The sequence below is a fragment of the Salmo trutta genome, chromosome 25, assembly GCF_901001165.1.
Source record: "Salmo trutta chromosome 25, fSalTru1.1, whole genome shotgun sequence".
NCBI classification, from domain to species: domain Eukaryota; kingdom Metazoa; phylum Chordata; class Actinopteri; order Salmoniformes; family Salmonidae; genus Salmo; species Salmo trutta.
Genome location: NC_042981.1, coordinates 17,070,380 through 17,086,179, shown reverse-complemented (window position 1 = coordinate 17,086,179; position 15,800 = coordinate 17,070,380). Strand labels below are relative to the sequence as shown.

Sequence of the window (15,800 nt, the reverse complement as noted above, 5' to 3'; positions counted from 1 at the left end):
TTCCTGACTGATGTCTTCAGCTGTTGCTTCAATATATCCACATCATTTTCCTGCATTATGATGCCTGTCACGTCCTGACCAGTATAAGGGTTATTTGTTATTGTTGTTTGGTCAGGACGTGGCAGAGGGTATTTGTTTTATGTCATTCGGGGTGGTGGTTTATTGAGTAGGGTGTTTGATTTATTATTTCCGGGTTTTTGGGGACTGTTCTATGTTAGTGTATTTCTATGTTCTGTCTAGTCTTTTGTATGTCTAGGTTTTGTTTATTGGGGTTGGACTCTCAATTGGAGGCAGGTGTTTTCTCGTTGCCTCTGATTGAGAGTCCTATATATGGGTATGTGTTTGATTTAGTGTCTGTGTGAGATTGTTCCATGTATAGCTTATGGCCTTACAGGACTGTTTATTCGTCGTTGTGTTCATGTTTATTTTGGTTTTTCCTTCTTGCCGTAGTAAAAGAAGATGAGTACACATATATCCGCTGTGTTTTGGTCTCAATCCGACGACAACCGTTACAATGCCATCTATTTTGTGAAGTGCACCAGTCCCTCCTGCAACAAAGCACCCCCACAACATGATGCTGCCACCCCCATGCTTCACGGTTGGGATGGTGTTCTTCGGCTTGCAAGCCTCCCCCTGTTGTTATGGGATTGATTTGCACTTTTTGCACCAAAGTACGTTCATCTCTAGGAGACAGAACACGTCTCCTTCCTGAGCGATATGACAGCTGCGTGGTCCCATGGTGTTTATACTTACGCACTATTGTTTGTACAGATGAACGTGGTACCTTCAGGCGTTTGGAAATTGCTCCCAAGGATGAACCAGACTTGTGATCTACATTTTTTTTTCTTGGCTGATTTCTTTTGATTTTCCCATGATGTCAAGCAAAGAGGCACTGGGTTTGAAGGTAGGCCTTGAAATACATCCACAAGTACACCTCCAATTGACTCAAATTATGTCAATTAGCCTATCAGAAGCTTCTAATTCATGACATACTTTTCTGGAATTTTCCAAGCTGTTTAAAGTCACAGTCAACTTAGTGTATGTAAACTTCTGACCCACTGGAATTGTGATACAGTGCATTAGAAGTGAAATAATCTGTCTGTAAACAATTGTTGGAAAAATGACTTGTGTCATGCACAAAGTAGATGTCCTAACCGACTTGCCAAAACTATAGTTTGTTAACAAGACATTTGTGGAGTGGTTGAAAAACGAGTTTTAATGACTCCAACCTAAGTGTATGTAAACTTCCATCTGTATAAGGCTGGATGGAGACGCAGAGTTAAACACACACATGCTCAGTTTATGGCACAAAATATCAGCGCTTGTATTATAATAAATGTCTGTTTGCCTTTGTGTGCAGCAGGGGGGCTGCAGTGTTCACCAGTGTAATGGATGACGTAATGCAGTGTTCACCAGTGTAATGGATAACGTAATGCAGTGTTCACCAGTGTAATGGATAACGTAATGCAGTGTTCACCAGTGTAATGGATGACGTAATGCAGTGTTCACCAGTGTAATGGATGACGTAATGCAGTGTTCACCAGTGTAATGGATGACGTAATGCAGTGTTCACCAGTGTAATGGATGACGTAGTCAGTGCTGTGTTCACCAGTGTAATGGATGATGTAGTCAGTGCTGTGCTCACCAGTGTAATGGATGATATAATGCTGTGTTCACCAGTGTAATGAATGGCATTATGCTGTGTTCACCAGTGTAATGGATGACATAGTCAGTGCTGTGTTCACCAGTGTAATGGATGATGTAATGGATGACGCAGTCAGTGCTGTGTTCACCAGTGTAATGGATGACGTAGTCAGTGCTGTGTTCACCAGTGTAATGGATGATATAATGCTGTGTTCACCAGTGTAATGGAAGACGTAGTCAGTGCTATGTTCACCAGTGTAATGGATGACATAGTCAGTGCTGTGTTCACCAGTGTAATGGATGACATAGTCAGTGCTGTGTTCACCAGTGTAATGGATGACATAATGCTCTGTTCACCAGTGTAATGCATGACATAGTGCTGTGTTCACCAGTGTAATGGATGACATAGTCAGTGCTGTGTTCAGAAGTGTAATGGATGACATAGTCAGTGCTGTGTTCACCAGTGTAATGGATGACATAGTCAGTGCTTTGTTCACCACTGTAATGGATGACATAGTCAGTGCTGTGTTCACCAGTGTAATGGATGACATAGTCAGTGCTGTGTTCACCAGTGTAATGGATGACATAGTCAGTGCTGTGTTCACCAGTGTAATGGATGACATAGTCAGTTCTGTGTTCACCAGTGTAATGGATGACATAGTCAGTGCTTTGTTCACCAGTGTAATGGATGACATAGTCAGTGCTTTGTTCACCAGTGTAATGGAACGTTGTCAGTGCTGTGTTCACCAGTGTAATGGATGACATAGTCAGTGCTGTGTTCACCAGTGTAATGGATGACATAATGCTCTGTTCACCAGTGTAATGCATGACATAGTGCTGTGTTCACCAGTGTAATGGATGACATAGTCAGTGCTGTGTTCACCAGTGTAATGGATGACATAGTCAGTGCTGTGTTCACCAGTGTAATGGATGACATAGTCAGTGCTTTGTTCACCACTGTAATGGATGACATAGTCAGTGCTGTGTTCACCAGTGTAATGGATGACATAGTCAGTGCTGTGTTCACCAGTGTAATGGATGACATAGTCAGTGCTGTGTTCACCAGTGTAATGGATGACATAGTCAGTTCTGTGTTCACCAGTGTAATGGATGACATAGTCAGTGCTTTGTTCACCAGTGTAATGGATGACATAGTCAGTGCTTTGTTCACCAGTGTAATGGAACGTTGTCAGTGCTGTGTTCACCAGTGTAATGGATGACATAGTCAGTGCTGTGTTCACCAGTGTAATGGATGACATAATGCTCTGTTCACCAGTGTAATGCATGACATAGTGCTGTGTTCACCAGTGTAATGGATGACATAGTCAGTGCTGTGTTCACCAGTGTAATGGATGACATAGTCAGTGCTGTGTTCACCAGTGTAATGGATGACATAGTCAGTGCTTTGTTCACCACTGTAATGGATGACATAGTCAGTGCTGTGTTCACCAGTGTAATGGATGACATAGTCAGTGCTGTGTTCACCAGTGTAATGGATGACATAGTCAGTGCTGTGTTCACCAGTGTAATGGATGTCATTGTCAGTGCTGTGGATCTTGAGCAACTCTGCTCTACGGTATGTACTGTTGTGTTTAGACCATGTCTCGGCCATAAGTCTTTCATGTGTCTGTCCCCAGGGGAACAGTGTGGAGATGAGGATGTGGCTCCCTAAGAAGACACACCTCCTGGGCTGCGCCGAGAGCCTGCGGAGGAGCGGAGCACAGCTGCCCCCGGACTTCGACGAGCGAGTCAATGCCATGACACACAAATGGGACCAGCTACAGGTGAACACACACACAGTACCTCTATTGAACCTCTTCCTCTACTGTTAATGCACCAGATGCAGAAAAGAGTGAGATTGTTTTTATTTGTCAAAAGGCAGCCAAGTATGGGGCGGCAGGTGGCGTTGGGCCAGTAACCGAAAGGTTGCTTGATCGAATCCCCGAGCTGACAAGGTAAAGATCTGTCATTCTGCCCCTGATCAAGGCAGTTAACCCACTGTTCCTAGGCCGTCATTGTAAATAAGAATTTGTTCTTAACTGACTTGCCTAGTTAAATAAAGGTTAAATAAAAAATAAATAAAAAGGGGACAGAATGGGTCAACATGGTGATATGACCTCTTTCTGGGTAACTCATTGTTGCCTGCATAAATAAACAGTTGATCTGCCTGTCCACCCAGGCAGTTCTGTTCAGACTCCCATTGTCACATCCTGACCATAGTAAGTTGTTCTTTTCTATGGTAGAGTGGTCAGGGCGTGACAGGGGGTGTTTGTCCATTTTTGTATTTCTATGTTTAGTTTCTAGTTTTGTATGTCTAGGTTGGTTTTGTTTGGCATGACCTCCAATTAGAGGCAGCCGGTTGTCGTTGTCTCTAATTGGAGGCCATATTTATGTTGATGTTTGTCCCACTTGGTTTTTGTGGGTGATTAATTTGGTGAGTAGTGTATGCCTGCTCTGCGTCACGGCTTTCTTGTTTTGTATTTCTAGTTTATTGCATTAGTTTCACGATTAAATAAAAGATGTGGAACTATGATCACGCTGCGTATTGGTCCGATCCTTCTGAAAGCCTTGACACCCGTGCACTAATGCAGGTCAATATCCCACCCAGTCAGTTCTGTTCAGACTCCCGTGCACTAATGCAGGTCAATATCCCACCCAGTCAGTTCTGTTCAGACTCCCGTGCACTAATGCAGGTCAATATCCCACCCAGTCAGTTCTGTTCAGACTCCCGTGCACTAATGCAGGTCAATATCCCAGCTAAGAACCTGGTTGCATTCCAAATGGCAGCCTATTTCCTATGTAGTACACTACCATAGGGCTCTGGTCAAAAGTAGTGCACTAAATAGGGAATAGAGTGCCATTTGGGACATAACCCTTCTCTTTCTTAGCAGGGAACTCTGTATGTAAACTCTAAGTTTACATATAGCTGGCTAGCAGCTCAATTGAAGTGAGTAAATTTGGATAAACCCTGGCTGCTACACCTCTGAAATGATGAACAGGCCTGGGGCTCCTTCTTCTCCCACCCCCAAACCCTGTTATCTATGCAACACATACACAATACAAATCAGGCATCACCAAATGCAGTACAGTAGGTGCCCTGCCTTGTATACCCCCCACCATCCACCCCACTGTTTAGAGGGGGGCAGCTCATCTTTATTCCCAAGCTTGGATCTCAGCCAGGAAGCAGGAGATGGTATCTGATCAGAGACGCCTGCCTGCTCTAGTCTTGATGATCCTGTTAATGGAACGACATGGATGGCTTGTTGATCCTTATCAGACCGACTGGGGTGCAACTGTGCATTGCTCTTGTAAGCTAATTTTAGGTTAATCTCTGATCATCTAATCTCTAAACATGAAAAATATGATTGCCACTCTCTCAATTAGCAGGGCATGTTCCTGTTCTAGCACTGGTCTCAGCAGCCTCTCTCTCCTCCCATCCATGTCCTCTCTCTCCTCCCATCCATGTCATCTCTCTCTCTCTTCCCATCCATGTCCTCTCTCTCCTCCCATCCATGTCCTCTCTCTCCTCCCATCCATGTCCTCTCTCTCCTCCCATCCATGTCCTCTCTCTCCTCCCATCCATGTCATCTCTCTCTCTCTTCCCATCCATGTCCTCTCTCTCCTCCCATCCATGTCCTCTCTCTTCCCATCCATGTCCTCTCTCTCCTCCCATCCATGTCCTCTCTCTCTCTTCCCATCCATGTCTTCTCTCTCCTCCCATCCATGTCCTCTCTCTCCTCCCATCCATGTCCTCTCTCTCCTCCCATCCATGTCCTCTCTCTCCTCCCATCCATGTCCTCTCTCTTCCCATCCATGTCCTCTCTCTTCCCATCCATGTCCTCTCTCTCCTCCCATCCATGTCATCTCTCTCCTCCCATCCATGTCCTCTCTCTCCTCCCATCCATGTCCTCTCTCTCCTCCCATCCATGTCCTCTCTCTCCTCCCATCCATGTCCTCTCTCTCCTCCCATCCATGTCCTCTCTCTCTCTCTTCCCATCCATGTCCTCTCTCTCCTCCCATCCATGTCCTCTCTCTCCTCCCATCCATGTCCTCTCTCTCCTCCCATCCATGTCCTCTCTCTTCCCATCCATGTCCTCTCTCTCCTCCCATCCATGTCCTCTCTCTGTTCTCCCATCCATGTCCTCTCTCTCTCTTCTCCCATCCATGTCCTCTCTCTCTCTTCTCCCATCCATGTCCTCTCTCTCCTCCCATCCATGCCCTCTCTCTCCTCCCATCCATGTCCTCTCTCTTCCCATCCATGTCCTCTCTCTTCTCCCATCCATGTCCTCTCTCTCCTCCCATCCATGCCCTCTCTCTCTTCTCCCATCCATGTCCTCTCTCTCTTCTCCCATCCATGTCCTCTCTCTCTCTTCTCCCATCCATGTCCTCTCTCTCTCTTCTCCCATCCATGTCCTCTCTCTCCTCCCATCCATGTCCTCTCTCTCCTCCCATCCATGTCCTCTCTCTCCTCCCATCCATGTCCTCTCTCTTCCCATCCATGTCCTCTCTCTCTCTCCTCCCATCCATGCCCTCTCTCTCTTCTCCCATCCATGTCCTCTCTCTCTTCTCCCATCCATGTCCTCTCTCTCTTCTCCCATCCATGTCCTCTCTCTCTTCTCCCATCCATGTCCTCTCTCTCCTCCCATCCATGTCCTCTCTCTCCTCCCATCCATGTCCTCTCTCTCCTCCCATCCATGTCCTCTCTCTCCTCCCATCCATGCCCTCTCTCTCTCCTCCCATCCATGCCCTCTCTCTCTCCTCCCATCCATGCCCTCTCTCTCTCCTCTCATCGGTGTACTCTCTCTCCTCTCATCCATGCCCTCTCTCTCTCCTCTCATCGGTGTACTCTCTCTCCTCTCATCTGTGTACTCTCTCTCCCTGGGATTGACATGCTCAGATGTAACAACGTCTATTTTCAAGATGCCAACAATGCAAACAAACATACCTGGTGTTAACTCTCTGAGTTTCCACGACATATTTAACATTAACACAAGTACATGGACCTGTAATGATGCATACGCTCACATAAAATACGTTTTTGTGTCTGTATGTGTGTGTGTGCGGGTTGGATTCAGCTAGACTGTATGTATTATTATCCATACAGTAGCTAAATAGATGCTGTTTGGAAATTCAGCAAAAAACAAAGAAGTTCACTTTTCCACCACATCAATCAGCGGTGATTAAAGTTCTATTACGTTTCACCAAATAAATGTGTGACGTTAGAACAAATTTCTGTTTAGTGAAAGAATATTTCTTTGGTCTGTGGTGAGTGGCATCGGGCGGATAGCCGTGGTGAGTGGCATCGGGCGAATAGCCGTGGTGAGTGGCATCGGGCGGATAGACGTGGTGAGTGGCATCGGGCGAATAGCCGTGGTGAGTGGCATCGGGCGGATAGACGTGGTGAGTGGCATCGGGCAGATAGACGTGGTGAGTGGCATCGGGCGGATATACGTGGTGAGTGGCATCGGGCAGATAGCCGTGGTGAGTGGCATCGGGCGAATAGCCGTGGTGAGTGGCATCGGGCGAATAGCCGTGGTGAGTGGCATCGGGCGGATAGACGTGGTGAGTGGCATCGGGCGGATAGACGTGGTGAGTGGCATCGGGCGGATATACGTGGTGAGTGGCATCGGGCGGATATACGTGGTGAGTGGCATCGGGCGGATAGACGTGGTGAGTGGCATCGGGCGGATAGACGTGGTGAGTGGCATCGGGCGGATAGACGTGGTGAGTGGCATCGGGCGGATAGACGTGCTGAGTGGCATCGGGCGGATAGACGTGCTGAGTGGCATCGGGCGGATAGACGTGGTGAGTGGCATCGGGCGGATAGACGTGGTGAGTGGCATCGGGCGGATAGACGTGGTGAGTGGCATCGGGCGGATAGACGTGGTGAGTGCCATCGGGCGGATAGACGGGGTGAGTGGCATCGGGCAGATAGACGTGGTGAGTGGCATCGGGCGGATAGACGGGGTGAGTGGCATCAGGCGGATAGACGTGGTGAGTGGCATCGGGCGGATAGACGTGCTGAGTGGCATCGGGCGGATAGACGTGGTGAGTGGCATCGGGCGGATAGCCGCTAGAATGGAATGGCAGTGGTGCGGAGAGTTTAATCTGGGAATTTCTGCTTCCTGCGCTGCACATTACGCCTTCTCAATTGCATATTAAACAACCCTATCAAGTCAGGCATTGGCATCTTCTGTGCTGACACAAATTGTGAATTAAATGAAATTGATGTCCTCTGTCATATATATTTATAAAGACATTGTCTGATGTGTTCTGCTTATGAAGAATGTATGATTGCAAACTGTTCCAGAACAAAATAAAGTGGCAATACATTCGTTTTTTTGTATCCCTGACCCTCCAAGGGCATTTGGTTTCCTGTCTGTCTGTCTGTCTGTCTGTCTGTCTGTCTGTCTGTCTGTCTGTCTGTCTGTCTGTCTGTCTGTCTGTCTGTCTGTCTGTCTGTCTGTCTGTCTGTCTGTCTGTCTGTCTGTCTGTCTGTCTGTCTGTCTGTCTGTCTGTCCGTCCGTCCGTCCTTCCGTCCGTCCGTCCGTCCGTCCGTCCGTCCGTCCGTCCGTCCGTCCGTCCGTCCCCTTCTCTGTCTCTCTCTCTATCATGCTGCATCGTTCTGTTCGTCACAGGGCAAAAACAATGGCTATATCTGGAGTTCATTGAGTGCTTTCAACTGATCGTTATTCAAACGAGGAGAGAAGAGGAGACAGACAGAGGGAACAGAGAATGAGAGAGAGAATGGGTAGGGAAGGATATTTTGTTAAAGGAGGGAACATATTTGAAGTTCTTTGCTGGAAGACACAGACTTCACTAAGTCACCAAAGGACACTTATGGGGTTTTGTGGAGCAGATTATCAAAGTAGAATGCTAGTGGAATCAATACAGAAATTCCCAGACAGTGGAACTGTTTATGGATATGCATGACTCATATCACCTTATTGACAATATCTGAAAGCTACGAGTCCTGTCCTGTTTCTCATTTCCTAGTTCACATCACAGCTATTATATCAAGTGCTAATGTGTTTCTTTTTGGTTTCATTTACTCTTCCTATACGGCAGTCAAACATTTCAGGAAAGGCTATCCAAACACCTTTTTCTCACAGTGACTCTAAAACATGCAAGTCAACCCAATCTAGTAATTAGGATTTAGTCTGGCATTAACACTTCTACTAACACGTTCTCTGACAGCAGCACAGGTATGTTAACTAATAAAGAAGGAGCCATAATGGGGGATCAACACAGTGTTTAATTGATGCAGCCAGCGATCTAGCCCCAAAATGGCCACTGACTCACTCAAACATAATCACATCTGTTTCCATTACAGATTCTTGTAAAACATCCACCACACAGCAGCAACACAAAGGACTGACAATTACACCAACCAGTGTGTGTATTAATTGGATAATGGAGTGTTTTGCCACTCCACAATTGGCCTCCTCTGCGTACAGAGTTCAATCCCACAATATGTGTGTGTGTGCTTGTGTGTGTCTCACACTTTGGCTCCAAAAGTAGCTATACGCAGCATGGTGCTGTTTACTCTTTTATAGAAGGAGGGAAAATTGCTCAGCGGAGTCCTATTTGGGAAATCATTGGGGGGTATATGTGCTTCTGATTGTTTGTTACTCAACAAACACTTAGATGTTTTCCTGTAAATTGTGTTATTTCTTTCTGAGTGATTCTCTGAGCGGCAATGCTGAATATTCAGATGTACAACTGACTAGGTATTCCCCTTTCTCTTTCTATATGGCAGTACGGCAAATACATTCACAATTAGCTGTCTTTAGAATGTACCAATAAAAGTTTGTATCAGCAGTGTTTGAGACTTGATAGTAACAACATATTCACATTTATTCGGTTGTTGAAATGGGCAACTTGATTAGCTTTTTGCTAGAATGTCCACATTGCCAAGAGGGAAGGATGTATCAAACAGAGAACTATCAGATCCCAATAATGTTGCAGTATTTTTCCCACCTGCTGTCAGTATATTGATCATACAGTATATGTAAATCAACAGTACTCTGTCTCTAACATGATTGTCCTCTTGTTCCCTGGTCTCTAATCTTCCCTCTTCTTCCTCTCTTCTTGGTCTCCTCAGAAGATCCTGGGGGAGTTGGTGGGGAGCACCAGTCGGCCCCAGGAGCCTCACTCTGCCCTGTCCCCCCACACCAGCAGCCTGCTGGGCCAGCTGGAAAGCAGGATCAAGGATCTGAAGGTGTGGCTGAGAGACACCGAGCTCTACATCTTCAACTCCTGTCTGAGACAGGACACAGAGCAGGACCTCCGGGTATCCACCCAGCTGCAGCACTTCAAGGTAGAGACTGGCCACTGCACGTACGCACACGCAAACCCACATCCAGAGTAGATGAAGGCCCCCCGGGCATAACACTGTCATAACACTACTACTGAGCTGGTTCTAACTGTCACCTGCTCTGGGCTCCAGGGACAGCTAGAGAGACACTGACTACTGGGCAGAAAGACCGAAGGTGAAATGATACAGATATCAGGTTATCAAATAAAAAATTATGAAATGCTATCAAATATGTCTGAGTGTCTGGGTTTTACTTCATGTACAGTAATACTGTATATGTAATTAAATTAATACTGGAGAAAAGAAAGCTGTTTTAAAGCTAGAAAATCTGTACAAAACTATTATTTGACTTTAAAAAGCTGGAGAAATGACACAGGATATTAATCAGACCAAGTCAAACACAGCTAGTAGAGTTAATTGCCTTTATCCCGCTGACCGTTAGAGAGAAGGAACTTTAAATATATACAGAGTTGACGCTGAGAGAAATAACACTTTATAAAAATAATAATTTTCTTTTGGTAAGATGTGACACTACACAGAGGGGAAGAATTGGTTTCTTGGGAAAAAGCCAGGGGGAAATTATTATAAATATTGATAACTGCAATTCTAATGGACAGAAGATCCATGGCACTAAATAGAAAAAGCGCATAAAATATTAAATAAATAAAAAATAGGTGCGTTTAACGATCATCTATCTGTTTTGTCAGTTCTGCTATAAATGGATTCAATATCCAGACATGGCCCATTACAGTTGGGCTGAACACAGCCTAGCAGGAGACAGAACTCAGTCAGTCATTCAGTCAGGTATATACTGTTCAGTTCTGTACTTCTTTAGACTAGACTACTCTAGACACACTGGAAGGACCTCAGTCACATCCACTTTAAACCCTTCTCCATCAAAAGAGAGGGAAACCTGGCAGGATAATGAAGAGGACACAGCAGCTAATACCTTATGAATAACACCCATTCATCCTCACTAATGGGAGAAAGCAAACACATAACCTCAACGTGATTATAATACTATCAATAAGGACATTTCTCATTAGTCAAACAGTCAATGTAATGGCGGCTATTCAGACTCGTCAGATATCAGATGTATGATGAAGAATGAAAGCGTTGGGCAGGTTTAGTCCGGCTAGTCAGTCGGGGTTTTGTGTGTGTCACCTGTCTGCTCCCCATTAACGCCTGATGAGGAAGGTTTGGCGTGAAGTTCCGTGCTCAGACAGCCCCTCTAATTTGGTTAGCACTTGGTAAAGAACAGAAATTCCTTACTCCTTATCATGGAGAAAATATTGATATTATATCTTGGTTGTCACATTTTATTAGCTGGATGCCAGCCAGCCGGCCACAGCCTAGCCGCTGTATCAGCTCAGAGCAGGGGCTGGGCTGTAGGGAGATGGTCAGTCAGAGAGAGGAGGGTGGAGGGGTACAGATGAACCCAGACCAGGCGGGGAGATGAGAAGAGATTGGGCCTGACCCCCTAGGTGAGGCCTGGGCCCCGTGTTGGCTTCTAGATCAAAAAACAAAGTAGAAACTGATATTAGAGCTGATATCTCTAAATCTATGCTGGCATCTCACTGCTCTCAGAGGTTGGAGGAGATAGATGGAGGTCACTGCAGTCTGTCCAACAGAGAAAACCCCCACTTTGAACAAGTCAGTAATCCATTTCTCTAGTAGAAAAAGACTAAAAATAGAAATGAGGTTCTGGTGAGATTGAATGAATGGGATGGTTTGATTCTTGCTGCGCGGGCCAAAGTTTGACCTCAATGAAAATGGGGCTTCTTATGGGGAGAGATTAAAATGAATTAGATATCTTTGGTTGAGATGGTAGGAGGGAGGAATTCAATGTGATCAAGTATGCGGGAGGAGATAATTGTGGAATAGAACATTCTACATCTTCCTCAGTGACATATTATCAATGTAATCCTTTTTAAAACATTTTATGAGGGAGGATGTTTGGTTTGTGGGCAAAATGCTAATTCCTTAATGCTAAAGCTTGGCATGTAATATGTGGGAATATTTCCTAACTGATAGGCAATATTTAACCTTCAAAAGGAAGAAGTAATATGGTTAAGAGACAGAGACAGACAGTGGTGGGAAAAGGGTATCATAAAATAGAAGGTGTGAAGTATGCAGCAGTCTAAATTGAACTGTCTTATTGAATTGGGATTCCATGGTAGTATAAAATGGTGCTGGTTATCATTAGAAACCTCCCCACTTCAATTACATAATGAATGTTCCAATGATGTATTAGTGTAGCTTTTAGCCAACAATTTATGTCAGAACAGATAGGAATCAACAGGGGGGCATTTAGTTAGGATTTTTAAATGACTTTATACACCCCCCTAACTATCAGTCTATTACCCAAGCTAATTCCCTGACAGACACCCATGTGTCTTCCTAATGTTGTAGGAGTTGTTTGGGAGAGAGAGAGAGACTGATAGAGAGAAAGAGAAAGACTGAGAGAGAGACGGATAGAGAGAGAGAAGAGGAGGGATGAATGGTAGAAGTTAGTTGTAAGTGACAGAAACAAATGGAGCTGGAGGCACTGAGTCTGAGCTATGGGAATATGTGAGTGGGAACAAGAATTCATTACACTCATTTGCGATAACAAGTGCTTGTGATTTTAATTGACTTAATCAACAAATGGAATTAAACCGAGATTTGTAATTAATGGTAATTGATTGAATATCCACTGGGTCACTGTCAGAGTTAAATCCCCATTTCTGGTACTTTCTACTGGAGGGCTTCTAGTTCCTCCTTGGTGTCTCCATCTTGTCCACTTTATTAAAAATGGACAGATTAACGAAATAAAGGAGATAAGGAGGAGTATTGATCTGTTACAGAACAACAAAAAACATTCTGCGACATACACTGATCAAAATGACAAGATAACACAATGTATCCACTAGTCTGGCTGTAACATGTTGCTATTTTGAGGTCTCTTTCATTTTTATAATGTCATATCATGGAGTAGTATTTCTCTCTGACACTTCAAGTGGATTGCATTTTGGGAAATGTAACCTAAATCTTACATTTGGAGGTAATGTACACCTGTTTTTACTGTATCGAAAGAGGATGAATCGAGACAGATACTTAGGTCTCTATTTCACTGTGCTGTTATTTGCCTGGGATTACTGTAATTGCTGTACATGCTCTCTCACATGAAAAAATGATATAGTATAATATGGTATAAATACTATAGTATTCACTGTAGTGTTTTTGCTGACTTCACTGTAGTATTCACTGTAATATTTTTGCGGATTTTGTATAATGTAGTATTTATTATAGTGTTTTTGTTCGCAAAAACACTGCTGTGAATACTGTAGTATTTACTGTAGTCTTTAATGTAGTATACTGTCGTATTTACAGTTAACTGTAGTATCAATACTGTAGTAAAAGAAAACTGTAGTATATACTATAGTAATGAATGTAGTGTTTTTGAGGACTGTAGTATACAGTAGTATTTATTGTAGTGTTTTTGCAGACATTACTGTAGTATTTACTATAGTGTTTTTGTTTTATTATCTTTGACATAGAAGTGGAGACTTTCTCCTTCAGGAAACCTACTGGAGAAATACTAAAAGAGCACATTTTCTATAACATGTAGGTAGGTAGGCCTGGGGTCTGAACGGATAGTTCAGAGCTTCTGCTCTTCTCTGTAGGGAACACAATATATGGTCTATACTTGGCATGTAGGTTTGTCATTTATGGGTGGCACAAATGGTGATATGGGGGAGGGGAATGGGTATATGCAAATATAATATTTTGTTACTTTAGTTTATTTAGTAAATATTTTCTAAACTCTGTTTTCTTAAAACTGCATTGCTGGTTAATGGTTGTATTCGTGTTGTGTGTTGTATTCGGTGCATGTGACAAATACAATTTGATTTGATCAGGCCTTTGATAGAACACGGTGATAGAACACGGTGATAGAACACGGTGATAGAACACGGTGATAGAACACGGTGATAGAACACGGTGATAGAACACTGAGGAGGACCTGATGAGCTCTAAATACTCATCTCTAATAGGCTGCATCCCAAATGGCACCATATTCCCTATATACAATACACTACTTTTGACCAGGCCCTATTGGATAGTGCGCTATATAGGGAATAGGGTGCCATTTGGAACACATCTATAGTCACCTCTAACAGCCTCTACATTGAGTTGCCGGGCCGACCCGTGTTGCATATTACCAGAATCCTGAGATTCCTTTATTAAAAAGCACCTGATAAATGTAGATGGATGTAGATTTTTAGGGGGTGCTAGAGCACACTCAGCACCCCTACTTCCTGCAGCTATGTGGGCTGGACAATTCAGTTCAGTTGAGAGATGGCTCGGTTTTGTTGTCTTTTTTGTTGGGGGTTTCTGATATCAGGATAGGGACAATAGAGCGTCTTGGAGAGACGCCAGGTTCTCAGCAGCGCTGACTGGTAGCCCTTCCCGACGCTCGGCCTGAAATGGACTCATTGTATGGTTCTCTCTCTGCATACAGGGGGAAAGCAGGCCACTCCACCAGTGCCCCATGTATTTGGAAAAGCTTTTTAGCAAATATTGGCAGACTATACCCCTAGCCTCTGTGTCAATAAGGCTAAGACTCAATGGGGAGGAGAAATCAGTTTATGAAACCCAGTAATGCAGAAAGAATGAGGCCGGAGGATTTGTGAGGAGGGAGTCTGAAAATGTAAAAAGCTCGATATTGCAATGCCCATTTAGCATGATGCTATTGGCATTAGTTTTTAGCTCTTTAGTCTAACAATGCCCATTTAGCATGATGCTATTGGCCCTAGTTTTTAGCTCTTTAGTCTAACAATGCCCATTTAGCATGATGCTATTGGCCCTAGCTTTTAGCTCTTTAGTCTAACAATGCCCATTTAGCATGATGCTATTGGCCCTAGCTTTTAGCTCTTTAGTCTAACAATGCCCATGTATTTAGCATGATGCTATTGGCCCTAGCTTTTAGCTCTTTAGTCTAACAATGTGGAGCAGTAGTAGCTGATATTGACATGAGTTGCCTTTACTTGGCTTGACATAGCCTACCTATAGGTACCACAGGAGGCTGCTGAGGGGAGGACAGCTCATAATAATGACTGGAATGGAGTAAATTAAATGGTATCAAGCACATGGAAACCACTTGTTTGATACCGTTCCATTTATACCGTTCAAGCCCATGCTCCCCAATTAAGGTGATGGGTACATAAGAACCACCGAGAGAGAAATAAGCAGCGTTAGGAGCTAATACTTTTACCCATTGCAATGACCCTGTAATGTGGCTGAGGGTGTATGTGCTAATCTGAATCTATCTGAATCTATCTGAGTGCATCTCAGTGTATCTACAATATGATTGTGTCCCAAATGGCACAATATTCTTTATATACAATAGTGCACAAATTTTGACTAGGGTCTATAAAGCTCTGGTCAAAAATAGGAATATATAGGAATACGGGTGCAAATTTGGGATGCAGCCTACACTATATATACAAAAGTATGTGGACACCCCTTCAAATTAGAGGATTCGGCTATTTTAGCCACACCCGTTGACAGGTGTATAAAATCGAGCACACAGCCATGCAATCTCCATAGACAAACATTGGCAGTAAAATGGCCTTACTGAAGAGCTCAGTGACTTTCAACGTGGCACCGTCATAGGCTGCCACTTTTCCAACAAGTCAGTTCATCAGATTTATGCCCTGTTTCAACTGCCCCGGTCAACTGTCAGTGTTGGTATTGTGACGTGGAAACGGCTAGGAGCAACAACGGCTCAGCCGCGAAGTGGTAGGCCACACAAGCTCACAGAACGGGACTGCCGAGTGCAGAAGTGCGTAGCGCATAA

At 44.3% G+C, this 15,800-nt stretch overlaps 1 protein-coding gene across 1 annotated transcript in view; it reads left to right on the top strand.

Moving 5' to 3' along the window:
* The window catches only part of LOC115161786 (A-kinase anchor protein 6), a 238,109-nt gene that overhangs the window by 205,038 nt on the left and 17,271 nt on the right, over positions 1 to 15,800 (top strand). Inside the window, exons 10-11 of the mRNA XM_029712567.1 lie at positions 3,282 to 3,428; positions 9,749 to 9,964. Of these exons, the coding sequence (XP_029568427.1) occupies positions 3,282 to 3,428; positions 9,749 to 9,964 (363 nt within the window). The remainder of the gene's footprint in view (positions 1 to 3,281; positions 3,429 to 9,748; positions 9,965 to 15,800) is intronic.